Source organism: Erithacus rubecula (assembly GCF_903797595.1).
Source record: "Erithacus rubecula genome assembly, chromosome: 3".
In the NCBI taxonomy this organism is placed as follows: Eukaryota; Metazoa; Chordata; class Aves; order Passeriformes; family Muscicapidae; genus Erithacus; species Erithacus rubecula.
The window spans coordinates 102,866,934-102,893,382 of record NC_136689.1 but is presented as its reverse complement, the minus strand read 5'-3'; the positions used below and the strand labels follow the sequence as shown (position 1 = coordinate 102,893,382).

The 26,449-nt window shown below is 40.8% G+C and overlaps 1 protein-coding gene across 6 annotated transcripts in view; it reads left to right on the top strand.

The window, feature by feature from the left end:
- The first annotated feature begins 887 nt into the window (after positions 1-887).
- OSBPL1A (oxysterol binding protein like 1A) overlaps positions 888-26,449 on the top strand; it is a 75,843-nt gene continuing 50,281 nt past the window's right edge. For 2 of the 6 annotated variants that reach the window (XM_079300784.1, XM_079300781.1), the window contains exons 1-15: positions 888-1,233; positions 1,336-1,506; positions 6,795-6,917; positions 11,556-11,641; positions 13,502-13,576; positions 14,343-14,454; positions 15,528-15,613; positions 18,719-18,863; positions 19,595-19,662; positions 19,743-19,787; positions 21,144-21,217; positions 21,294-21,357; positions 22,282-22,383; positions 23,826-23,948; positions 25,696-25,777. In XM_079300784.1, coding sequence (XP_079156910.1) covers positions 6,797-6,917; positions 11,556-11,641; positions 13,502-13,576; positions 14,343-14,454; positions 15,528-15,613; positions 18,719-18,863; positions 19,595-19,662; positions 19,743-19,787; positions 21,144-21,217; positions 21,294-21,357; positions 22,282-22,383; positions 23,826-23,948; positions 25,696-25,777 — 1,183 coding nt within the window. In that variant the 5' untranslated portion in view covers positions 888-1,233; positions 1,336-1,506; positions 6,795-6,796. Of the gene's footprint in view, positions 1,507-6,794; positions 6,918-11,555; positions 11,642-13,501; positions 13,577-14,342; positions 14,455-15,527; positions 15,614-18,718; positions 18,864-19,594; positions 19,663-19,742; positions 19,788-21,143; positions 21,218-21,293; positions 21,358-22,281; positions 22,384-23,825; positions 23,949-25,695; positions 25,778-26,449 lie in introns of all 6 variants that reach the window. The other 4 variants (XM_079300783.1, XM_079300782.1, XM_079300785.1 and 1 more) reach the window with 4 other exon arrangements.

Genomic DNA, 26,449 nt, shown 5'->3' with positions numbered 1-26,449 from the left:
CAGCATGCAAAAGCTAATGCATAAATGTGAAAGCCAATATCACTTTGTAGTTTTTGGCAATCCCCTCTGTCGAGGCGCCGTTCTCGTGGTGTTACAGCGCTCTTTGAGGCCGGTTTGTCGCCCCATCTCTCCGATCGCCTGTCGGTGTCGGTGTCGGTGTTCGCGTCCCCGCCGCTGCCGGGAGCGCTCCCCGGGCAGCGCGGAGCCAAGGCCGCGCACCCGCGGCGGCGACAGGCGCTCCAGGAAAGTGGCACTCACAGGATAGCTAGGGTTGGAAAGGAACTATGGAGATCACCTGGCCCAAGCCTCTGCCCAGTCTGGGTCACCCAGCGCAAGTGACTCAGGAACGCGTCCGGGTGAGTTTGGACTGTCTCCAGAGACTCCGTGACTTTCCCTGGGCACCTGTTCCAGTGCTCTGAAGCACTCAGCGTAAAGTTCTTCCTCATGTTGAGGTGGAACTTCGCGTGTTTTAGTTTACGGCCATTGCTCCTCGTCCTGTCGCCGGGCACAACTGAAACGAGTGTGACACCAAACCGCAGCGGGCACAGGGCAGTGCCCAAAAACCTGCGGAACAGCCCGGGGTCGCAGGGCGGTCGCTGTCCCCCCCGGGAAGAGCGGCTGCGCCCGCTGCGGGCCCGTTTCTCTAAAAGCGCGGGCGCAGCGCCCTCGGCAGGATCTCGTCTCACCCCTCGCGGTTTTCCGGGCGAGCCGCGGCCAGACCCGGTCCCCCGCGGGCGGCCCCGCTCCGGTGCCGGTCTCGGCCACGGGGGCGGTGCGGCGGCCCGGCGGGCGGAGCCTGTCCCGTCCCGCCCGCCGGGAGCCCTGGCCGCCCGCCCTGCGCGGCGGGGGGAGCTGCCGGGGCGCCGCTGCCGGTCACATGTAACCGCGCCCGGTGCGCGCAGCACGGCGCGGCGCGGGGCGGCGGCGGCTGCGGGGCGAGGCCGGGCCGGCGGTGGCCCAGCCCGCCCGGGGCGGGTTTCCTTCCGCGGCGGGGACGCGGGGCCGGCGGGGGATGCGCCGCCCTCCCGGCGTGGCGTTGGCTTTGTTGCTGCCGTGGCCGTCGGTAGCGTGTTCGCAGTGGGAGTGTGGCTGGTTTTCCCGAGCAGTCCGTTGTGCGGGCTGAGGAGACGGCCCGGAGCCGGGCTCGGCTGCAGGCACGGAGCAGAGGCGGCCTTGGAGGCGGGGGTCCGGGTGGTCTCTGGCCCGTGGGGAGCGGTGTCTTCGCCTGCTGCTGTGCGTGGGTGTCCCTTCCTCCTCCCCTTCCCGCTGTTCTCCTGCCTGGAACAGGCGCGGCTCTGGCCGGTGCCCGCGGGTCTGAGCGCACCTTTCCCGCAGGCAGGGAGCGCAGCTGCCGCGACGCTTGAGCCTGACTCGCCTTGAAAAGTGTTCAATTACCGGGACGAGCCGCTCGGTTCCCGGCGGGCGTGGGGAGCTCCGGCCGTTCTGCTCAAGTGCTGGCTGTTCTGCCTGCCTGCTGATCCGGGTGAGATCTCGCACCAGCTGGGGGTAAGCTTATTCGGAGCGCCTGAGCTGAAATAAAGTCTTTGATGTAACAGAAGTAAAATACGTGCGGAAAACAGCCAGGAGATGCCCAAGAACGAGGATTAGTTTAAGTAGTGTTGCCTTGGGAGTGGTGCTGAATAGACGTGTTATTGCAGATGTGTTAATTGCTATTAAACAAACCGTATCTTGATTTTAGAGAGGTGCTGCTTTCACAGGAAGACTGTGTCATAGGAGCATGACCAGCTTCTAACTTCTACAACCCTTTACCCGAACACTGAAACAACTACTTTTAGATAACATCAGTCATACTTCTAGTACAGGCACTCTTTCTTCTTGGCGCAGCTCCTGTCGGTACAGTGTGCTGTGTGGGTTTGTGGACAGGTTCTGTCTGTTTGTGCGGTTTGGTGCATTTTGTCCTCCTTCTTTGCAAGCATCACGTCGTAACATGTGCGTGCTGGGACATGTAAGAAATCTTCCTGAGCGAGTATCAGCCCTTCCTACAGGAATCTCATTTTCGTTGCTAGAGGAAGATCTGTTGAAATACTAGACAATGTTATGCTTTTTGCCAGCCTTACTGTTTGTCATGAGGAGAAAACTTCCCATGGAACCTGTGGCCACAGCCTCAGAGACTTAATGTTAAGTTGGCCAGTGCTAGTACTGCTTCTCCTGCTTTTCTAGCTATATGAGTGAAACCCACATATATTCCACTTAGTATATATTGTCATTGTTGTAGGCTGTGTTCATGGCTAGAGGATTCACCAGGAGAAAAAAAATCAAAGCAAAAGCAAGTGGGTCTTACAAATAGTGCTGCCTCGTAGTCAGGAGTGGCGCTTTGGGTCTTTGTAGATTGCTTTGAGAAAAGCAGAATTTTTTTTGTTTGTTTGGGGGTTTTTTTTGTTTTTTTTTGTTTTCCTTGGTCTTTATCCAAGTTGGGTAAAGTTGGTCGTTTGTATATAGGTAGTTAGGTCGTCTTTTGTGTTGTATTCTGCAAAACTCCCTTAAGCAGGTATGCAGGCAGAATAGTAACCTGTGTTCTCTGTGTTGGAAACAACCCATGTGTGAACACAGACCGTGTAGTGTGTGACAGAATCACTCTGGCATAGGTCTCATAGAAGAAGATAAAAGCAGAGCATCTCAATGCTATTTTTTATACCTTCTTAAAGGATAAGATTCAATTAGCAGACAAGTACTGGTGTGGTAGCCCTAATGAGTTCAAAAGAAGTGCCTTGCAGTCACATCTCAGCTGCAGGGGCGATGCTAAATAATATTCTGTGGTGTTGTGTCATGATGTCCCAGTGGCTGTGGAGACTGCCATGCAAGCCTTTGAAGAGCACAAGGCATAAATAGGGCCAGGAAAGGCAATTTACTTGCATCAGCTGATTAATGGAATAAGGTAACGATGACAGCACGGCTGACTGAAAGATGTGTTCTGTTTTAAATGGCTGGTAGATAGAGGCAGCACACTCCATAATGATGAACCTACTAGTATTGTCTTCAGGCTAATAACTCCAAACTTAACTGTTAAGTTTCTCCCTCAGTGCTGATGGCCTGGCTTGGTGCCTCAAAACTGGTGGGTCAGGATTTTGGAGCTCTTCATGGTGGTCATGTGACCAAATAAACTGTCTGCACAAGAGTATAGGGGTACAATGTACAGCTGCAAGTGCACACCACTGGAGTGCCTGTGTTTTGGTTTGTTTCCATGTTCTAAACTTGTCATTCCAACTTCTGATGGTGGTTTCTCATCTCCATTATAGAGCAAATCATATTGCTTAAAACAGTATTTACAAGAGTGTAAAAGGTTCTGTTAGGAGTCTGTTTGCTGCCAGCTTTATTAAGGCTTGTCATTTAGCTCATTAGCTGAAACTGTATGTTCTTTATCATTTGTGTGATGGGTAACTGCATGCAGATTCACTTTCCAGCCCCAATTGGATAGGAGCACTTTCATGTGAGTGATCCTTCTGTGATTAGTAGCCAGACAGTAATTCTTCTGCATCATTGCATGCTTCAGGCTTACATAGTGTATTTGAAATTGGAGGCTTGGCCTGAGCAGCAAGGTCTTTGGGGACATGTTACTATGCATGTTACTCTATTGCTAATGTATGCTGTAAGAGTACAAACAAATCAGTGATTTTAACCTTACAACTATTTGGTGGTAGAAAAACTATGCAAGTAATTTTATGTAGTGATTGAACTTTGTGTATCTTGAGCTGTTTAAGATTCTGCTCATGTACATAACAGGCCTTGCTGCATGCAAGAGTTGTTTATTTGAATCAGTGTCTTGGTTTCTTTCCCAAAGTCTTTTCTTCCTTCTCGTCAATATCGAATGGAAACAGACAGTTCTTAATGGTTGAAAGTGCATTGCTACTCGTACCTGCTGAGTATGTGGGATGTTGACAAATGATACAGAGTAATGTTAGGAGTGTTTCTCATCTGAGACATGGCTAAAGCAATACTGTGTGGGAGGGGGTGAAAATGAGCTATGAGCTTTGCTTTTTTTTTTTCTTCCCCTCTTCCCCTCCAATCATGGCCAAGCCAGAAAAATGAGTCTGTCCTGTTATCTTTGGTCTGTGTGATTCTCGGTGCTGCATTCTGTGTCCTACTGAAACTGTATCACTTAGCTTCAGAGATAGTATTACAGGCTGATAATACATGAACATACATGGTTTTGATCATTCTCTAGACACTGCTAGAACTGATTCACTGAGAAAAATTATACCTGCCCCAGTAAAAATAAACTGTGTTGCCTCCACAAGTGAATAGACCCCTGTCTAAAGGAAAAAGTAACTTCAGGGCTCAAAGGACTGCTAGAAGAGCTAGTACTGTTTTGTTTTGTTTTCTGATAGAACTGAAAAGCATGCATGAACAAATGTGCTTCTGGAGAATGCATTTGTATCCTGTGTCTGTGGTAGGTTGCAGGTGACTGATACAGTCTGTTCTGAAATATGCTAGAAAGGGCATGCTTAGTCTTTGTCAAATTCTTTGAAAACAAATTCTCTCTCTTCCTTTGCTGGTTGAGGAAAAGATAGGGAAACTTCTCTTTGCTGTATTGCTTGCTCTTTGGCAGTCTGTCCTGTTCTAATTTCTGCCTCAGTCTTGAATATTGCAGGATCTGCCACTGTTACAGGCTTTTTGTTCCTTACCCAGTGTTCTCACTGTCTCTTTTCTTGCTGAGTGGCTTCTTATCTTACCATAGTTGAAGAGCTCCCTGAATCTACTTGAACTGTGAGTCTGTGTGGTGCAGTCAAGCTGCCTGTCCAGAACAGCAGAGTGTAAACCTTTTGTGGGACCAATCAAAACCTCTGCTAGTATAGGAAAGCTAAATGTGTGAGGCCAGTGATCATAATCTGACTGCAGGACCTGGTAAACCTAGTGTGTCAGCTGAGCATAAAAAACTGGAGACACTAAATTTGGACAGAGTCTCGTTTTCCTGTTGTATCAACAGCAATAAATTGTCTATAGCAGCACAGTCTTTTGAAGCTGTTTTTAACATAGTTTCTTGACACTGCTTAAAATGGTATATTTAAATAGGGCAATGCTGTATCTAGGTCTAGTTGAAGCATAGATTAAGCTGAGTTGGAAGAGACCTATCAGGATCATTTAGTCTGGGTCCTGGTGCTATGCAGGATGCCCCATGAGTCACACTGTGTGCCTGAGAGCTTGTCCAAATACTTCTTGAACTCTGTCAAGTTTGGTGCTATGTCTGCTTTTCTGGGGAGCCTGTTCCAGTGCTCAGCCACCTTCTGGGTAAAAAAAATTTTCTTGATACCCAACCTAAATCTTCCCTGACTCAGCTTCATGCTATTTTTTTCTCCAGTCCAGTCACTGGTCACAAGAATGAAGAGATCGGTACCTGCCCCTCTGCTTTCCCCCATAAGAATGTGGAAGACTGAAATGAGGTCTCCATTCAGTCTCCTCCAGGCTGAACAAATCAAATTATCTCAGCCTCCCTTCATAAAGCTTCCCTTACAGATATTTCTGCATCTTCATTGCTGTTCTTTGGACACTCTAATAGCTTAATGCCTTTTTTATATTGTGGTGCCCAAAGCTGTACCCAGGACTCAAGGTGGGGCCACTCCACAGCAGAGCAGTACAATCCCTCCTTTGCCAGCTGGCAATGCCCCCAGGACATGGCTGGCCCTCCTGTCTGCCAGGGCACTTCTGGCTCTTGTTCATCTTGCCTTCGACCAGGACCCACTCCCAGGTCCCTTTCTGCCCTGCTGCTCTCCAGCATTTCACTTCCCAGGCTATGCACACATCCAGGGTTGCCTTGTCCTAGATGCAGAGTCCAGCACTTGTGCTTGTTAAACTTCATACAGTTGGTAGTTCTTGTAATAGCATTAAAAAAAAAAAAAAAAATAAAAAAAAGAAAAAAAAAGGGTGGGGCAAACCAACTTCAGATTGTGATTTCAGTGTGTAAAAAGTTTGGTTAAGACATCACTTAGTAACTGTATTCTTCAACAGAACTGCTTGCCCAAAAGTCTAAGGCTTCCTGTCTTGTACAGATCTGTAAAATAGTTATGTTAAAAGGTTTTGTTTTCTCCCTTCTTTGAAGGATGTAAATGCCATTTTTCCCTTTGCAGTTCAAGAGCAATGGTAGGAATAGAATTAATTGGCGATCTTTTACAGTTGTGTGTTAACTTCCTTGTATTGTACTATTGTGTTTCTTAAAGATAAGGTTAAATCTACAAGTTGTCTGAGTCCCTGATTCCCCTTCAAGTTGAGGTTGCAGTCTCAGATACCCAGGCTTGAGAGATGATAGTACTATCACTGATGGGTATCTGAAATCTCTGTGCAAAGACATTCTGTTTCCCAGGGCTGGCAGCCAAAATAACTGTCAGTTAATTCTTAGGTAATACTCGGGTTAATGGATGTACATAGCTACTTTATTTTTTTTCCACTCCTGCTGCTTTTGGAAACCTTGAGGGATAGGGGTGAAAGCCTTGTAAAGAAAAAGTAAATGCTTACTGGTTATGCTTGTAGCAAAGCTTGCCTTGTTTGTGGCATAGAGTTTTAACTCCCAAGCCACCCTTAGAACCTAGAAAACACAGAAGCAAGAAAACATGGGTATTTGGTTATTTAACTGCTTTGTATGAGGAATTTTAATGCTTCTTAATAGCCTGAGTGCTGGACTGTTGCAACAGTTGCTCATTAAGTGTGTTCCACAGAGACAATAGTTATCTTTCTCACACCAGGGTTAGTATTAAATAACAGTGAAAAGTGACGTAATTTTAAGCCATAACTTACAGCAGTGTAACTGATTGTAAAATCTCTTCTCTTGTATCTTTTGTTAGAGATGACTACGGAAGCAGAGCAGCAGCTTCTCCATGATGCTAGAAATGGAAATGCTGAAGAAGTTAAACAGCTGTTGGATACTTTGGACAAAGGAGAAATAAGCTTTGATATCAACTGTAAAGGTTAGTAGCCTTTCTCAAATATTTGTAATCTTGCTGTTGAAGTCACATGCAGTGAAACTGATAGTGATAGTATAATCTTGCTTTCTTTGGAGTGCTCAGCAAAGTAATAAAAAGCCCACTTAAACAGCTTTTATGCTGTGACTTAAGGGTATGTTTGCACAGGGGAGAGATAAAAGAATATTGATAGTTGCAGTGTACAGAAAAACAGCATAATTCACAGACACTAGAAGTGTCAACAAGACAAAGAATCAGTACCTCTTTTTGCCTGTGTTCATGCTTATGCCAACTTTGAAACTTTAGAATACTGAACAAACGAGATTGTGGTGGGGATTGTTCAGGGAGGTAAATAGCTTTCATCAGAGCTGCAGAGAAGATTAGATCAGGTCAGCCATTTGTGCTCTGCTCAACATAAGGGTTTTTTATTTTTGGGGTATTTTTTGGCCCATATTTTGTCATCACAAAGTAGAAGTGTTACATTTCTTGCCACTTGCAAAAAGATTTGGGACAAACGTATACTTCTTACTCCTAGCAGAATACTAGGTTACTTGGGAAAAGAAACTAAGACTACTCTTCCTCTGTGTGGGTCTTTGGCCATCACTGAGGTTTTGCTCATGTGCAGCTAACACGTGTGGCTCAGCAACTTGCTGTGCATAAAACTTCAAACTGGGACTAGATTTGCAAGCTTGATAGTAATAGCAGTCTACCTTGCTTCTTTATTATTTTAGTATCTTTATATATTTCTTTTTATTTACATGAGTATGTTTCTGGTTGCTTCCAAGATGTGGATGTGAATCCCACTCTTTCTACCCAGGCTGGTATTCCATTGTTCAGCATTTAACTGTTTAGCAGCTCTGAGAAGAAAGTGCTGCAGAGGGAGGGGAGAGTGATCAGCTGTGCTTTTTTTCAACCATAACAGAAGAGAGCACCTTGCCTAGAGGGTAGGGATTCCTGTTACCTGAACAAACTCTATCCCTTTAAGTCTCATTATTAATCATCAGCTTACTTATTGTTTTGTTTGACTACTCAGCCGTGTTTGTGTTTTCTCAGTGGTTAATGCACTCACCTCAGAAAAAGAAGTTGTGAAACCCAAGGCCTTGCTACTTCATCTTTGGGAAGCTAGTTCATAATTTAAAGGGGAACCAAACATACCTTGATTAAGCTGAAGTCCTCCACCCTCAGAAGTATAACCTTGCTAAATATTCACAATGTGTAGTGACTTAACAATTGGAATAAAAGCACCTTAAGATTCACGCAACAGTGCCCATAAATAAGTTCCTGAAGTCTCCTGTGCTTAGAAGAGATTTCAGAGTGTCTCTGATGTGTTCTTACACATAATCTGAAGTCAGGAAAGCATAATGAAATGGCATAATCTCCTATCTATTATATCAAGCAAATGGGTCTCTGGTCAGAAAGTCTGCAGCATAGAAGAGGCTGAGGTAATGAAATTCTTGCTTAGCTGTTTTTCTAGTTTAGCAGTACATGCCAGCTAGTTAATATTTGCTTGCTATTGGGAGGTCTAGGAAGCTAGAGGGAATGTGCTTGTGATATTATTTTTAACCTAAACTAGTTCCAAATATGGGTTTTGTTCACTGTGCAATCTCTGCTTTTGAAGTTTCAATTCTTCTAAACGTCAGAGGACACAGAAGTATAATTAGTGTTATCTGGGGGAACTGCTCTAGTTGTGTGAAACTTCAGACCTAAATCTACTGTTCTTCTGCTATCACTTTTGAGAGACTGTCTTGCTTCACTTTGATCTCACAGAGTGTTGGCAACAGTCTAAGACAAATTCAGGCCAAACAGCCTCTGCTGTATAACTGGCCCTGCCATTCTGCCTCCTCACTAGCCCAACCACTATGTCTTGCTACAAGTTCTAATCTGTTGGGTACCACCAGATAGTAACTGCATAACAACCTGATGATTAACTAAAGTACACACTGCAGACTGTCTTATTGCAACCCTTAATCTTCCTTCTCTTCCTGATAGCCTCTTGTGCTTCTCTCTTTACCTCGGATATTAGAGGTCCCTAGAAAGTCAGGGTATGGGGAATGTCTTCAGTACCGTAGCAGTTCCTTCAGGATTTGCATCTGATACAACAGTGCCACTTGGCTTGCCATAAAGTGCTTTTGGAGCAGGTGGGAGACTGTACTGGAGGAGGTGTAAACTTTCTGCAAGATGTGCCTTGGTAGCCATAAGTCTGGCAAGTTGATGTGCCTGGGTGTCAAAGCCTATCTTTCACATCTTCTCCTTGTCTTTTTAGATGAGAGCTACATCTGAGGCTGTGTGTGCTGTATATTCTTAAGTGTCAAGTCTGACAACAGTGATCACAATTTCAACCAAAATGAAGGAAGAGAAAATAAATGCAGGCTTCTTGTACTTGCTGTATTGTGACTGTATTCTACCCAGTCAGTGCTTGCAGATAGGCAGGATTTCCTTGAGGGAAATCCAGCCAAATGATCTGAACTTCTCTTTTTGGCTTCCTCAGTTCACTGGTTTGGAAAGAAGGAATCTGAATTAAAACAGTACAAAACCCAGATTTCATCCAAAATAATAATGTTTTCTAAGGCCATCTCTTGTTGACTCATTTTTCTTAAATACAAGAAAATAGCATATCTGCTAATTTGCAAAGTAAAAGCTCTGTAAGGTAAGGTTAATGGTCAGTAGTCTATTATGGCAAAATACACATTTGAATGACTGCACAGCTGGAAAATTGACTGCCTACCTTGTCTCCATTCTCTAAACAAATTGTAACACTTGAGACCTGGAGTTAACTGGCATTAAAGTAAAGAAGTGTGTGTAAGAGGGAGAGGAATTATGGTTTTTGTTGGAATTACATTATTTCTCCTTTCTTATCCTTGCATTCTCCCTAGTGTAATAATAAAAAAGTACAAACACTTGTGGTCACTTTGAAGAGAACACCTCAAAAGCTTGAGAAATAAATGGTCAGCTAACATGAGACATGCAAATATTCAGAGTGGATCAGAGTAAGGGCCTGTCCTGACTTTATACAGTGAGGTCTACAAATCTGGACAGGTTCCTGGCTATTTTTTTTTTTTTTTTCATGACTTAATTCCTTGGCAGCAACCCTGTCTTGTCAGTGCTATTAACTAATGACTGTTATGGTCTAATTGTATGAATTCAGTGCAGCTCAGATCTCTTTTGTGTTCTTTGAATGAACCTTATTCTCTTCTGGACTGAGGGATGAGTGTAGTCCCTTTAGTATGTTATCCAGCATTAATAGCCCCAGAATTAGTGATTCACACAGTGTTTATCTTCTGTGATACTTGGGCCCATCAATGACATAGGTGGAAGCTCTGTTGTAGGCCAGACTGTAATGAGGGAGAGATCTAAATCTGGGGTTGGGAACAACAGGAGTTAAGAAGACAGTGAATCAAATTACAAAAGTAATTGTCAATAAAGGGCAGGAATGTTAACTGAAAACAGTTATAAGAAATAAGGAAATATTTCAGCTCTGAACCACATTCTAATGTTAATTTTTAATATGAGAGCATATGAACTTTCAAGATGCACAGTTTATTTTCCTTGTCCTTGTTTCCTCAGGGCAAACTTACCTTATACATGTTCCATGCCTCAGTACTTGAGCTTATATGACAGGGGAAAACTTAATGGTGGCAGTGACTTCAAAACAATTTCTACTACCTTATTTTCATTTTTCTTCCAAGTAAAAGATGATAGGTTTTAGGTGACACTCTAATGCTGTGGGTGTGTTGCTTAGTAAAAACAAAGCAGGTTGCCTTTGCTTAATACAGTTGAGTGTTGCAGTTGGAAAGTAAAGCAAGTTGTTAATTTTAGTAGTCTTTAATGGTTTAATATCTTGCTTTTAAAGAAAGGATTGTAGGAGAGTTGTTGAATTTTATACAACCAGTCCTCCAGGTCATGTTTTAAATGTTCTTTAAAGCATAAATCATATTTTCCTCTGCATGGTCATTTCTGTGCCTGCTTCCCATCTGCTTTATCATTCTGCAACTTAGAGCTGTAGATGATACCTGAGTTCTACTGTGCATAAAGTACTTAGTGAGTTACTTAGTGAGGCTGTCTTTATTAAAACTGAGTAAAGCACGAGGCAAGAAAGAAACTGATGACAAAAAACTTCAACATTAAGTTATTTCACCTATTTTATTTTGAATCCTTTGTTTGAAAGATGGGTTGTCTTACCTCTCATTTGTGTGAAGAAAATGAAATTGTGTAAACCAAAATTTTTTGATAAACAAGAGAAAAACGTGCTTGAATGTGCCTTTTTCATAGTGAATGAAGAATGAAACTAACTGAAGCTTCTTGCTAGTATTGAAAGGTGTTACATGCAAAGCTTTATTCTCAGTCAGGTAACATGACGTTTACCTTTCAGAAAGTTGTGGGGGTTTTTTGTGGTTGATTTTGTTGGATTTGTTAGTTTGTTTTGGTGTTTTGTTTTGGTTTTTCTTTTAGACTTGAATCTACCTTTCTCAAAATGCCTCCTGATTTAGAGATTTAAATAATATGAGTAGTATAGATAGTAGTATCTCAGCCTCTTTGTTCCTCTGCTACTGTGAAGAATGGTCATCCATGGCAACCTCCAAGCACACAGCAATATCTCTTTTGTACTGTGTGATCAAAACTTAATTGACCTGTTTTGTCTTTTAGGCAGAAGTAAATCTAATATGGGCTGGACACCTCTTCACCTTGCTTGCTACTTTGGACATGCTGCTGTGGTAGAGGATTTGCTGAAGGTATATTTCTATTTTCCTCTTTGTGTAAGGCTAGAAGCAGTTAGTGTTTGTTCAGGTGAGAGAAGAATGGAGGCTTTGCAGAGAGGCACAGGCACTCCTACAGTTTGTGTACATGTAACAGAGACATAACTGTTGTGACATTAAGATAGGCCTGGTTTAGAAATAGTGACAGTGGAAGTCTGTATAATAGCATACAGCCCTTACTCTGAGCAGTTTCTATAATTATTGATACTTAGCTGGTTTTGTCTTGGAGTGTAGCTATCTGCATGTAGGAACTAAAGATGTGCAATATATAGATGTGCACTTATGAAAGCTCAGGTTTTTTGAAGCTTAGTGGGTATCTGTATATAATAAGCCAGCATGTAATACTAGTAATGCAATTATTTCAACAGTTTGATACTGTAGTACATAAAGTACTTAAGTTTAGGCAACTTCAGATACTGAGCTGTAGAAAAGGCTAAGGTGTCTCAAATGCAAAAAAAGCCACATTATCTATTTCTATATTGTGCATAGAAGTGTGCACAGAATTTTGTGTGAAGCGGCTTGTATGTGTTTCTTTCAGGCACAGGTTAATAGTTTGATTCATTATTTCTTTTGAACATCTGTGAAATAATGAACTATGTGATGGATTTTGAAATTATGGACTTCTGTGATCAAAACTGATGTGTTGGTACTTGCATAACAACCACAAATGCAGTGACTCTGGTTTCTGACAGAATTTTTTTTTTTTTTTTTTTTTTCTCTCATGGTGGCTTCAATCTTAACTGTGTAAGACCCTCTTTCATATTTGAAAGATTTTGCTGGATGGCAGGAGTGTGATAAACAGGCTCAAATGCAAAGCTAATCTAAACTTGAATTTCATTAAGAATAAAAGCTGCCAGTATAATCCAGACTTAAAAAAAGAAGAAACAAATTTGAGATTTCTTTGAGAAATTATTCTCTAGCCTACGCACTTGCTCAGTAAGTAATGCCATTTTCAATTCAAGAGGGCTACTTAAAGTGAAAGGTAAAGTTTTATCACTTAATGCATTTATCAAGCATCCAGCTTCAAGAGTTGGAAGAGTTCATGCGACTTTGTACTTTTAGTTCCTTTGATAGGGCTCTTGAAAGGGTATTCTTTAAAGAACAAGGTGAGAAATACATGAGGCTGTGCACTTCTGAAAGCTAGGCCTGTATTAGGGTGTCTGTGTACTTGTGCAAAGAGCAAGTGAAGGAGGCATTATCAAAAACAGAGCTCTGGAACTTTAGGTTCAGAGCTCAGGTTCATCAGTTAACTTTAGGCAGGCAGCAGTGACCTGGCTGAATCATGTGGTCTAAACATATGTGATGAAGTTAAGTATGCTCTGCCCTCTCTTTCAGCCTTTGAGAGGGTAGGTAGAGTGGTGTAGAAGAAATACTTAATGAAAGAAAGATAGGATTTCTTGGTTTCTTGGAAGAATGCCTGGGCAGTGTGGCAAACACTCCTGCTTTCAGAAAAAAGGTATGGGATGGAGAAAGTGTGTGACAATAGGAAGAGAGATTCAAGAGGAATATCTGCAAAACCCCAAAGAACCCAAGCCAAACAAAAGCCAAGGCAACAACAGCCTCCATCCCTTGTATTAAACTGACTTTCCACATACCCTCTTAAAAGAGTGCCTGGAAGAATGCAGGGGGCCCTTCTCTTTTGAAACAGTTGAGAGAATGTTGGCTATGAATCTTAGAGACATACTTTATCCTTGTTTGCAGGATGACTGTGTTACAGTTCTGGTCTGATTTGCCATGAAGTCTGCATAAGTGTCCTGTCTTCCCCTCAGTCAGAGGGAATAGCTGTGTAGTTCTTGTTGGAAGGACATTCAGATGTCTTTTGGTCTTGCTGTTTAGGCTGGTGCAGATGTGAATGTGCTGAATGACATGGGGGACACTCCACTCCATCGTGCTGCTTTCACAGGGCGCAAGGTAAAGTATGGTGACTTTCTTAAGCCTCACTTGTAGAATTATTAAGAAAGTGCTAGCAATAAGATCACTTCAAAAAGATGTTTTTACAGTGTCTAAAAATGACTTATTGTCTGTTTTGGTACAGTGTGTTCAGAAGGATTAGGCACATTGCCTAGCTTGTATAACTCTGTCCAAAAAAAAAAAACCGCAGAGAGGAACCACATTGTTTTATTCTTAGTAACTTCTGGAGGGGAAAGAAATCTCTTAAATTAGGGGACACAGGCCCATTTGGTATCTAAAACTGCTGGTTTTTTATAGTCAGTTAAAACTAAAGAGCTTTTTATAGGCTTGTGTAATGCAGCACTAGTTTGATGATTCCCACCCCGCCCCTCCACACCACCATCATTCCAAAACTAGTACTACTCTGTGGGTAACATCTTGCCCCTTCAGAAGGAGTGACTACTTAACTGTCTTGTCAAAAGAGCAAATTTTGCAATTTTAATCCATCAAATTCAGCATTCACACCAAGTACACCTGCTTTTCAGGGTCATTCTGTTCAGCTGTACCTCCTGTTGGTTCCTTCAGTCTGATGGGAGGGAAAAGGTTGCAGTCAGTCTCACTCTTCAATCTCTCTAAAACATCCCTTCCTGTTTTCATGAGAAACCAGCAGTGGTGAGAAGCTGTTGGTTACAAAGCTCATCTTACAGGATGTCAATGGCTGGAAAGCCTGATTGTGGCATTGCAGTTACACAGACAGATAAACAGTGTTTTTCAAATTGCTTTTCAGGAGGTGGTGATGTTACTCTTGCAGCATAATGCTGATCCTTCTATTGTTAATGGCAGTGGAGAGACTGCAAAAGAAGTTACTCATGACAAAGACATAAGGAATATGTTGGAAGGTAACTTTAATAGGTCAAAGTTTGTTTTGGGGATTTTTTAACATGTGTGCATTCTAAAAGCTGGTTTATTTCCCTGCAAATTACAGAAGCTCAGTTGGATTTTCTTTTAGATTTGGTACTAGAAAGAAAACAGTCATAGTTTTTGGCTCTTGTCAGCAGTACTGACAAAATGGGTTAAGTTTATGAATACAATTAGCATTATTCAGGCAGCTATTTCAGCCCTACTTCAGTCCTTGCTACAGCTTTGTATGGTACATGGGCAGTGAAAAACTTGGCTTGCTGGAAGAGACAAAACTCCAAAACAGTAAATGGCTTTGTGTCAACCAAATCATTAGAGAGCAAAACTCTGAAGAGTTTGCAAAGGTGACCCAGTTATGGATCGGATTTAGGGCTGCTATTGCAGTCTTAAACATTGTGTCAAAAGGCATAAAAAATAAAAACCCTTCCATTTGTTTCTTCCATGGCCTCACAGGTGTCAGAGATGAGGCAGATGGTGTCCAAATACTAACCTGGTTCACTGATTATAGTTTTGGAGAGTTCAAAAACTGTTGCTTCCTGGTGTTACTATGTAATACTCTTAAATACTGATGGACTCTGTGTCCATTACCACAGATTGCATGTAAGAAGTGATCTCTCTTCTGATTTTACATGCAAATCCACAAATAACTAATTTCCACTGCTCATCTGCTGAATTGTTAGAGAAGAATAAAATTTTGGTAGGATGATAAGAAGAGAAGCTGGAAAGAGCATAGGGAAGATCTGAGATGAGGGTGTTGCATCGTTTCCATTTTCCCTTCTTCAGGGAGTGAGCTTGGTTTTAAGTGTTGAAAAAATAATAATAATAATAATACGTGTGTGTGTATACAAACTTGTACATCTGTCAATTTTTATATGCTTTGAACATACTTTTTCTCTGACACAGACTTTTCTGAGTAAATATTCTATTTGTACGTCCCAAATAAATAATACTGCAAACTCTAGCTTCTCTTGTTTTGCTATAGTTTTTTCAATGCTGTTCATCATATGTACTTTACTGAGACTGACCTTAATTTTATTAATTTTTTTTTTAATAGCAGTGGAAAGGACACAAGAAAGGAAACTAGAAGAGCTCCTCTTAGGAGCAGCAAGAGAGGGGGAAACAGGGAAACTGACTGCCTTGGTAAGAATTCAAGTCAAGTGATTAAATCCATAATGCTAATGTAACAAATATGACTGTGCTTTGCATTTCAAAGGCTGTTACTTTGGAATATCAGTTCTGTGCCCCATGTTATATTTATAAAGTGCTGAACCCTCAAGGATTTTCCTCTTTGTTGGAGGTTGCAAAACCAATGTTTTCAACTTGAGTGTTTTTAAATCCTTTAGAAAGAATTAACTAGTTGTAAGCAGCAGTGTAATGGTTCGTGGTCTGCTGAGATAAACTTATTATGGTATTGTGGGTACCTTAGTGTCATGGTTGCCTAGATTTTCACCACAGTGTGGCCTGTCTAGTCTTGAAAGCAAGCTCTTTGTCCTTAGCATCCATTGTAGTTTTTAATGGACAGTCATCTGCACAGCAGTTTCATGCTGAGCAGAAATTGAAAATTGTGTATGTGTATGTGCACACTCACAGTAATCCCAGATCAACAGGTTGGTGGCAGAAGCAGATCACAGAAGGACTGGAGGGTGCCTCTGGACCTCTATCTAGTCCAGCTCCTGTTGGCAGAGCAGAATGAACTACAGCAGGTTGTTCAGGACCAAATCCAGCTGGGTTTTGAAGCAGAGTCCCAGTGCTTGAACTCAAGTTTTTGAGACTCCTGAAGAGTGTCCTTGGCAGTAAGACATGCAGTATGGAATGGTTTCTACCTACTTAGCACCTTTAATAATGCCTTTTCAGGCATGAAAAATCACAAATGAGAGATTTGTGTATTGAGATATTTGATGTTCTTTATTTTTCTGCCTAGAAGCCAGAAGTGAATACCTGTTCACAATTTACTTCCCCTACTAAATTTTTTTCTTACTGCCTGAAGAGCACTTGTCTAACTCCTTGCACGGAAACTTTTGTTAAATCTTTGGTCTTCCTTGTAATCCTTATTTGGAGTTTTTGTGCTGTCCTCTTTGAAAGGGACAGAGAACCAGAGCTGTACACAACACATAAGGTGTGGAAAAATTAGTGCATTATTACATTGCACAATTGTACTTGTTGTAATTAATGCACTGACATAAGTGGTCTGTTCTTGATTCTGATAATTTTAATACTTGTTAAATGTCTGCTGACTAATCTTTAAGCTAACGTGAAAAAAGAATAAGAAAAAAGTGGCTCCTTATAGAAATCTGTCATTAAAGAACTCTGCTTTCTCTTGTGTGGTGTGTAACTACGCATGAGCATGTAATTCTCCTTGTGAACATTTTTATTCCTAAGAGATTTTTTTTTTAATATATTTGCTATCTCTGAGCTCTGTATATGTGAAGACAGCGATATATTGACTTCTAAAACTTTTCAAAGTATTGTCACATTTTGACCTGGAGTCAGTTTTAAGTCAATTATAAACAGGTGTTCCTTGGGATACACTTACAAGTTTATGTTGTAAACCCCTATGATTTTCCTACTCTCAGGTTCATACCTATGTGCAGAACTTCTATAGTTTCTGTAGCTCTTCAGAACTGCCCTTCAGCTCTTGAATTCCCTGCACTTTGCTTACTGATTATTCAGGCCTTTCTGCTTCTACTTATTTTTTTTTTATTAGCAAACTATTATATTCATGAAACTTTAGCTGCTTACATGTGCTTTTACTGTAACACCTAACATCAGAACATGTTATTTACTAGAAGTTAGATCTTCAGCAGCTGAACCTTAACTAACTCAGGCGTTTTAGCCTACTTGAGGCAAAGCTAGTGTGTTCTTCCTATGAGTTCTCAAAAATGTACTGTACGTTTCCTGAAGTGACTGGAGAGATTTTTATCTCAATGAGTTGATGCATGAAGCTTTCTTCCAAATATTCCCTTGTAACATGGCATAATGTGCTGGAAACACAGGCAGGTGGCATAAAAGGTGTGGAGGCAAGAAGTCCGAAGAAAAAGTAAATGTAAAACAGCTGGTTGGAAAGAGCTAAAGCTTAGGAGTCCTCAGGAATCCAAGTATTTGACTACAGTGTTAATGAGGGCATGCTTGCACAAACTCCCTCTTTTTGCCTTTACCAGTTGATCTGTAAACAACAGCTATAGTGGTTTATCCCTTATAGGACTATTCCTGAGGTACATACAAGTGATGTTAAATTGTGGCCATGGGAATTCTGTTATTATGGAGTAGTTTTTCTCAGATAGCATATGCCTAATGTGAGTACTTAAAACTGAGTTTCTCAAAAATTGTTGTCATGCCCTTGTGACTCTGGTTTCCTAAGGCTGCTTATCAGGACCTTAGCCTTTCTATTAAGGCACTCCCATCTTGTGGCTTGTGAGCTTAAGTGGCTGATGATGCATGAAATGGTTTGGGTTGGAAGGGACCTCTACATTTCATTCAGTTCAGCCCTCATGTATGTATCCAGTAGCCACATATTTGAGTACCAAGTGTAGTGGTGTTTTAGGGTAGTTAGCAGTGTCATGCTTAATGACCCTTCTCTTTGAAGGGGTCAGTTTCTCAAAACATTTATGTTGTGTGCAAGTACACTTAGTTTGTGTTGCTTGTTTTCTGTTTGTTTTTTCCTGGTTGCGTAGCTACTCTTATCTTAATAGACTTAAGAATGCATCAAAACTGTTTGTGTAACAGATTGCCTGTACTAGGAGCTCTAAATGGCCTGGGATATCTGGCATTGAGATTGGCAGTCTGACACCCTTCAGTACAAAGTTCTTACTCTCTGAAACAGGGTGGCTATACAATTTTTTTTCTGGATTTAGCACTGGCCTGTGCTAGCTTCTGCACTGTGCCTGGGAGTCTTTTATGAAGAACAGCAGATTTGGGCAGGGCCATTCTAGTGTGTAAATGACTGAACTGCAAGACTGGGCAACTTCCCCTGGCACTGTGCAGTTAAGTAGAAAAATGTGTCCATATTGTGCAGCAAAGGTGGAAGGGGTATAGCAAGCAAAACACTGAAGTTCCTAACTCCAGCTGAATGTCTTATTTAATTGTTGCAGTCCTTGCCCTTGTCATAACACTTGCTAAATGCCCTCTTTGTTGCCAGATCTACACTGAAGGATCCTAGTATGAAAAACTAATTTTCAAAAGAGAGAATATGGCATCTGGAGATGGAGGGAAAACTGATAAGTAAGCAGAACTTTGTTTTTTTTCCAGTTAAACAAGCGCAAGCCACCTGATATCAACTGTACAGATCAGATGGGGAACACACCCTTGCACTGTGCAGCCTACCGTGCTCATAAGCACTGTGCATTGAAACTCCTAAAAAATGGAGCAGATCCTAAAATAAAAAACAAAAATGGTGAGTACCAGATGAAAAGTATGTTAAATGTTAAGTGGATACACAAATTCAACATCTTCGGTAAGCTGTGTTACTTTATTACATAGTGTACAGTGTTTTACAGGCTTTGTGTCACTAATAAGGGAAGGCAAACAGTGACTAAATTGCAAGAGGCTGAGGAACTGTATCAAAATACTTATTGTGTGTCCTTTTATTTTCCAAGCTTACCCATTTCTGGAAAATTTACTGATTGTATTAACAGTAAATGTGCCTGACTTTTGTTTTCTTGATGTTAAACATTGAACACAGGTAACAAAAAAAAGCAAGATTGAAAATGTGGCAAACACAAAGAGACTCCTCAGAAGGTGGCTTTTAATGAAATAAAAAAGGGGAAAACTTGATGCAGATGTTATTTGTGCCAACTGTGTTCTTGTCCTCTGTTTAAAAATGCCTCTGTCTTGGTATTTATGAGTGCCCTAAACTGGTTTTTATAGCTGGAAGCTAAAAACAAATTTAAGTCAGTAAGGGCAAAGGGCTCAGGCTCTCTGCAGTTAGTAGAACTCTGATGAGCAGTGCAGTGTCTTAAAGTTCAATACCTTTTTTAGTCTTCTTCCCCTCAGGAGTTGATGTTCCCCAATTCTCAGTAAGTGTAGATGCTCGGAGGCCAAACTGATGGGGTAAAGAGTGACAAATTATTTTAAAGTACATAATTATTTGCATCAAATTCTCATTCTTGTCTTGTTACTAAACAGATCAGACACCCCTTGATCTAGCCCAAGGCACAGAAATGAAACTGATACTGGCAGGTAAAACTGGAAAGGTAGGAACTTTTGTATAAATTTAAAATGCCAAGGCTGTCTAGTTGAAGCTATTCCTATATGAGATTTAATTTCTGTGCAGGTTATCAACAAACCCCTGAGACGATATGAAGGTCTCCTGTGGAAGGTATGGCTTATTTCCTTTTCTAAAATAGCTTGTAAGATTTCAAAGTATGTCAATATGTCCTTTCTCTATATTTCAGTGATAACTGATGAATGAAGGAATTTTAGAATAGTATTTAATAGTAATTTAGTCTAATATGTATAGATGGGCTGTCTGAGTGCAGCAGCTGCTAGATTCATGGCACCCTGATCTTAATCTCAGTCACTAAAATGTCTATTTCTTGGTAATTTTTGGGGAAAAGCTTCACTGTGATAAGGCTTTTTTTACTTGTCCGTGTGGTGGGCAAAAGCTTGTTTTGTTTTTTTTTCTTTCCTTAATAGTTTAGATAATCTGTGACTGATACACTGTCTTTAAGAAACTGTATTTTGCCAGCATCTTTGGAAAATTTTAAAACATAGTGGGAAGATGGCATTCAAAAAGTTTAAAGCTCATTTTGCTGTGTTGCTCAAGTGAATCTAAGGTCTACATGAATGCTTAATTATGTTGCCTAGTGAAATCTTTAACGTTTTCTTCAGTATTAATTTTCCTATAACACAACTGTAATATGAGGAACTTTTTTTTAATGAGAACTGTGTACTAAAGCTTGAGAGATAAAATATTCTAGTTGGATATCTCAATGTGTTTTGTTTCTCATAGAATTGTGTGGTGACCAACAATTCCTGTAATATTAAAAAATGCAACATTTTAATATTTCAGTTCTTACTGAATAGCAGGCTCAACTTTTATCTTTAGGTAGTTCCACAAACAAGAGTAGTGCTGTAATTGTAAAATATTCTCAGATTGCTGTGATAATCAGGATATGCAGAACCTAAAGGATTTTTGTAATGTTTACTAGTTTTAAGTGTTAAGGAAGCTTCTCTGCCTGACTATGCAGGAGTCACTTTGTCCATCACACTTCTTCCACCAGAGACTTTTAGCTGCTGGGACTGAAGCCCCTTTGCAGTTGGTGACTCCAGTGAGTTGATGGGTGCCCAGCTTGGTCCCTAAACTCACCACACTCAGACAAGGTTTCCTTACCAACTTGACCCTTGGTTTCCCACAGCTGAGTCCCACTTCAATCATTGTGCAATAACAAGATAGCAGCTTGAGCTGGTGCCTCTGAGGTGGTACCTGAACCAAGGGACCCCTGGGTTTTCTGCCCTTGCAGTCTAAGTGTGTGAAAATCTGGGATTGTCCTGCTGAGTCCTCAGGTCCTGGCACCACAAGTCCCTGTGCCCTTGGCTAATCAAAGAGCCATTGCCACTTATGGTCTCTTGCCTCAGGCTCCTACCACTCAGCTCAATTCTGCAGCTCACACTGAGCTGTCTGTACTAAAAGTATTCTGTTAAGCTTACTTGGACATTTTTTCCCCCTTTTTAGAACTCACGATTTTTTGGTTGGAAACTCTACTGGATAGTTCTAGAGCATGGAGTGCTTTCCTGGTATCGGAGACAGTAAGTTCTGTGTTTAAATTTCTGAAAAGCCATTTAAATAATTCCTGTCTTCACTAAATCTCTTCTTCTTTCAAAGAGCTGATGCAGTGCATAATGATCATCGTCAGGGATGCAAGCATCTAACACAAGCTGTCTGCACGGTAGGAATGTGTTGTAACTACTGAGTTGGTTTTTTGTGTTCCATTATATTCCATTCCTGGTTAATGAAAACTTCTGCTGGATTGGTAACCTGATCTTTGTTACAAAATAGGGAGAAAGCTTGTGCTGTTGAAAGAAACTCTTGTTCCTGTCCAGCAAATATTCTTTTATGTAAAGTGGCCATAAAGCTCCCTCACTTGTTTTCTAAAGTCTTGAAGATTTAGACACACAAGGCATCCTGAAAGCAGACTGGGTTGATTTGTAGCATGTGATCTGGAATAGCCAAAGCTCCAGTTCCTCCTTAGCTGTCCCTGGGTTCTTGTGACCAATTGCATAACTTAAGCTGATCGCAGCTGAAAGACTGACATCAATTTTGAAGCTGACGTTTGCAAAACTTCCCTGATTTCTATTATGCTTGTGGGAATCCATTTTGGAAGGGGTGAACAGAGAAAACAAAGGCCAGGTGTCATTTAAAATGCCCAGGAAGATGAAGTGTTTAAGAAAAGTACATTTAAGATATTTTCCATATTTCTATAATTGGCCTATCCTAGTTTGGCACTACAAATTCTGTTAAACTGCACTCATATAGTGTGGAAAAGTGACTTGCTTTTCAGTATCTACAAATTCCTTAATATTGGTGATCTTGAACTGTTGAGGTTTTGTCTGAATCAAGTGGTGCAAATAAATGGAAGTATAATATTTAGACATGAGAACCTCTATATTACTAATCGCAACTAACTATTACTAATCATAATGGTACATTTTTGAAAACTGTTCTGAGTTTTTTGTAAACTACAATTACTTTGGTCAAAACTGAGGCAAAAACTTCTGAGTTAAGCACAATTTTTTTACTTTGCTTACACTTCTGTTTTTTTTCTGAATGATTAATTATATACCAATTTCATGTTTTCTCCACCTTGCTCTAGGTAAAATCTACAGACAGTTGCTTCTTTTCTGTCAGATGTTTTGATGACACTGTTCATCGTTTCAAGATCCCTAAAAATAGCCTTCCTTCTCAAACTAGAGAGGTAATAATGACTCTTTTATCAAATGCATTAAAATACCATAACTTCTGTCATTAATAATTTGCATGCTACTGGGTGCATTAGTAGCAGCATGTTTCCTATTTTGATCAGCAGGACTTGGAAGCTTAAGCACAGATATTAAATCTTCTAGCATGGTTATAGATTAAACAGCAGAAAATGGACCCATTGTAATTATCTCTTCTTTAAAATAAGTGCTACCTTGTTTTCTAGTTCTGTGCCTGTATTGTGCCCTGTTATCTAACTTCCTGTTTTTCATTCACTTCTCCATGTGGTAAATTTCTATTGCAACCTCCTGTTACACTTTCATGGTTCATTATCCCAGACAAAAGAATGTTTAATGGTACATTCTATTCTTAACCATACTCCCAGATGACCTAATAAATTATATTTTCTGAAAAGGTGTCTCTGAAACAAGAGAATTTTTTTAGGGCTATTTGTAGTATATTCACTGTTGTACTTCTACAGGTGTACAAACTAGAGATGGAGTTGGGGTGGAGCAACTGGAGTGCTGGAGTGCTGACTGGAGTCCAGTTTTGGGCTTCTCACAACAAGAGAGATACAAACATACTAAAGAGAACCTAACAAAGGGCCATTAAGGTGATTGAAGGGATCAGAGCATCACTTTTATTAGGAAAAGCTGAGAGCTGGGACTGCTCAGTCTGGAGAAGGGGAGGCTCAGGGAAGCTTGTCTAAGTATGTAAATGCCTGAGGAGAGAGGTGCAAAGAGGGGCAGAGTCAGCCTCTTTTCAGTGGTGCCTGGTGACAGGACCAGAGGCAATGGGCACAAACTGAAGCACAGGGATTTCCCTCTGGACATGAGAAAAAAGTGTGAGGGTGACCATTCACTGGCACAGGGGGCCCAGAGCAGTTGTGGAATCTCCATTCTTGAAGATTTTCAAAAGCCATCTATATGTCCTGGCCAGCCAGCTCTAGGTGGGCCTTAAGCAGAGGGATTGGACTAGATGACGTTCAGAGGTCCCTGTCAGCCTCACCCACTCTGTGATCAAATGAAGAGGAAAGGAATCTACCTCTTAATTATGATAGTGCTTTAGGTTTTGTGCAGTTTGTCATGTATAAGAAGGCAGACTCTGTCACAGGGACCTTGCTGTCTGAACAGAAACCCGAAGATGGAAAATATATTTCCTACAGTCTTTTCATTAATAAGATTTTTTTTTTTATGTGACCTTGGATAGACTAAGGGGTGGGTTACATTTGTGCTTAAGGGTTAATAAGTTAAGTCTGCCTGTACAAAATATTTCATCTGTGATACATGTGACATTTTCTAGCAATCTATTTCTTGCCTATTGAGATTTCTCATTTTACTAATGACTATTTATATAAAGAGAAAATTTTGTTGTTCTGCTTACATGATATTTTGTTTTGGGTATGACCTTTGAAATGTTTAACTTTTTTTTCCTTTCCAGAGTTGGCTGGAAGCAATAGAGGAGCACTCTGCATATAGCACTCATTACTGCACACAGGAACAGCTGAGTAGTGATGATGAAGATGATGCAGTATCTGTTACAGACCTACAGGACACTCTGAAAGTATGTGCTGAATACTTACTTGGCTCATGAGTCTGGCCAGCTGTAGATTGGTATTGTTTTGTGTTGAAATACTTCAATATGCCTTTGACTAAAAGAACTTATTCCTCCCATGAATGTATAAATGCTGCTTGTGTTTGCTTTGCTTGCTGTCATGTATTCCTGCTCAGACTGTGTGGCTAAAATTACATTTATCATAGCTTCAGGGCTGTGATTTCACTTTTGCTAGCACTGCTGTAAGATAGAAAGATGTTTGAGAGTTACAGCCAGGAGAGGGAGCCTTGTGTACTGTACTTGTTATCCTCCAGTCTAACCCACATTGGGCTCTGCCTCTACAGAGCAGGCAATGAAGTGTTTCAGCAACGATCTTTTATCACCCCAGATCACATCAGATGCATTGTACAGTGACTGCTCATATCTGCAATGAAAATGAGTAGTATTTGGTAATTCTTGCATTCAGCCTGTGTTTCTTTTTGCTATACATGTACTGCTAAAAGCTTCTATTTTAAGGGAAAGTTGATGCTGCAGTGCAAAAATCTTCATGTTGCTAAATTCCAAGCAGCTTGTATCATTCCTTGTAGTACAAGAACTTAAAGTTGCTTATGGTACAGCAGAGGTGGGAGGATGACTGGCAGTCCCCAGCAACCTGCAGAAGGCTGTATTATTTAATAGATAACAGTGCACTTGAAACCCAGACCAACTGCATCCTGGGCCACATCAAAAGCAGATGTGCAAGGGAGGTGATTCTGTGTCCCTCTTCTGCCTTCATGAGACCCCACCTAGAGTGCTGCATCCAGATCTGGGTCCTCAGCACCAGGAAGATGTGAACATGTTAGAGCAGGTCCAGAGGAGAGCCACAAAGGTGATCATTTGGAATGAATGAATATCTCTCCTTTGCAGACAGGCTGAGAGAGCTGGAGAAGCAAAAGCTTCAGGGCAACCTCACTGTGGCCTTCCAATTCTTAAAGACACCTTATAAAAAAAGAGGGGAACTGGCTTTTTACACAGGCCAGCTGTGTAATAGCAATTACACACGAGATGCAGTTGTGATAGGATAAGTGGGAAGAGATTTTGTGTAGATATTGGGAAGAAGTTCTTTACTCAGAGGGTGGTGAGGCACTGGAAGAGCTTGCCCAGAGATGGTGTGGATGTCCCTGGAAGTGTTCAAGGCCAGGCTGGATAGGGCTCTGAGCAGCCTGGGCCAGTGGAAGGTGTGGTTGGCCAGGGGCTGCAACTAGATGATCTTCAAGGTCTTTTCCAACCCAAGTCATTCTATGATTTTATCATAAATCCATGTTTGAATGTGGGCTTGAAATATGATCTTGGGGTTGGTTTCTGCATGCCACTATACTTGCCAGCTATCAGTTAACCTGTGAATGTTCCTATTTTGTCCTTAAGTTTCTCAAAAAACAAGCACTTTCTCTTTGCAGATTTTTAAGTTGCTCAATAAAGAATGAAGGAAAAAGCAAAAGTGGCACATTCAACAAAGCTTTGGGGGTTAATTTGCTACATTAAATTAAACAAAATCTGGTCAGTGATAAAATGTTCATAAATATTCTGTTAGCTTGTATGTCTTTAAAGGTAGTTTAAGTAATTTGTTTAAGTTTTAATATATCAATCTGTGGGCTGAGAATCTTTTTTAAGATTTAGTGCTGTCCAAATTTTAAAACTTCACTATAGTAAAAAAAGTAAACATACAATTTCCTTAGAACAAGGCTCTTCTGAACTAGCTATCCTTGTTGTCTTTCAGAAAGCACAAGCATGCCAACAAAGACTCAGTAAAGAGGTTTCAGACTTCCTTGCAATGGTTAAATCTTTGGATGCTACAAAAGGTAAAGATTATTCATGTAAAATGTAGTTTTTTACCAAGCAACTAATCTTTTCTTTTTAATGAGAAGCTTTTATTTCCCCAAAATCAAATTTTCAGGAGCTTGAAAATAGAGGACAATTTTTCCCCATGAAAAAAGATTCAAATAAAGTAGCATTATAGTAATTGCTAGAAATTAAGATTTCAGATTTGGAGAAACAACTAAAAAGTATGCTGATTGAAAGAAATTTTATTACCAGCTGTAAATGCAGTGAAACTGCCTCTAGCTATATATAGTCCTTATTGAGTAGTATCATAAAAATATAACACAGGGGTCCACTTTCAAGGTTTTTTAAAAAAATCTGCAGTAATAGCTTATTGTAGTGCATAAGTGTCTCTTTGTGTAAAAAGAGCTGTGAAATCAAAAAACTGTACAGGGAGCTGGAGGGATGGTACAATGGGATGTATTCCACAGATTTTTCCATGACTTTTATGCCAGATTTGAGCTTCTCAGGTTTCATCCCAAGTTATAATTCTTAATATGTACCTGGATTTTTGCAGCATAACTGCTAAAATATATCACAGGCATCAAGATGCTAGAGATTTATACTTGTTTTATTAAATGCAGTTCAGATTAGAGAACAAGTTGTTTGTCTATACAGATCCCTAGTCTGTAATAGAATACCAATTTTGAGAA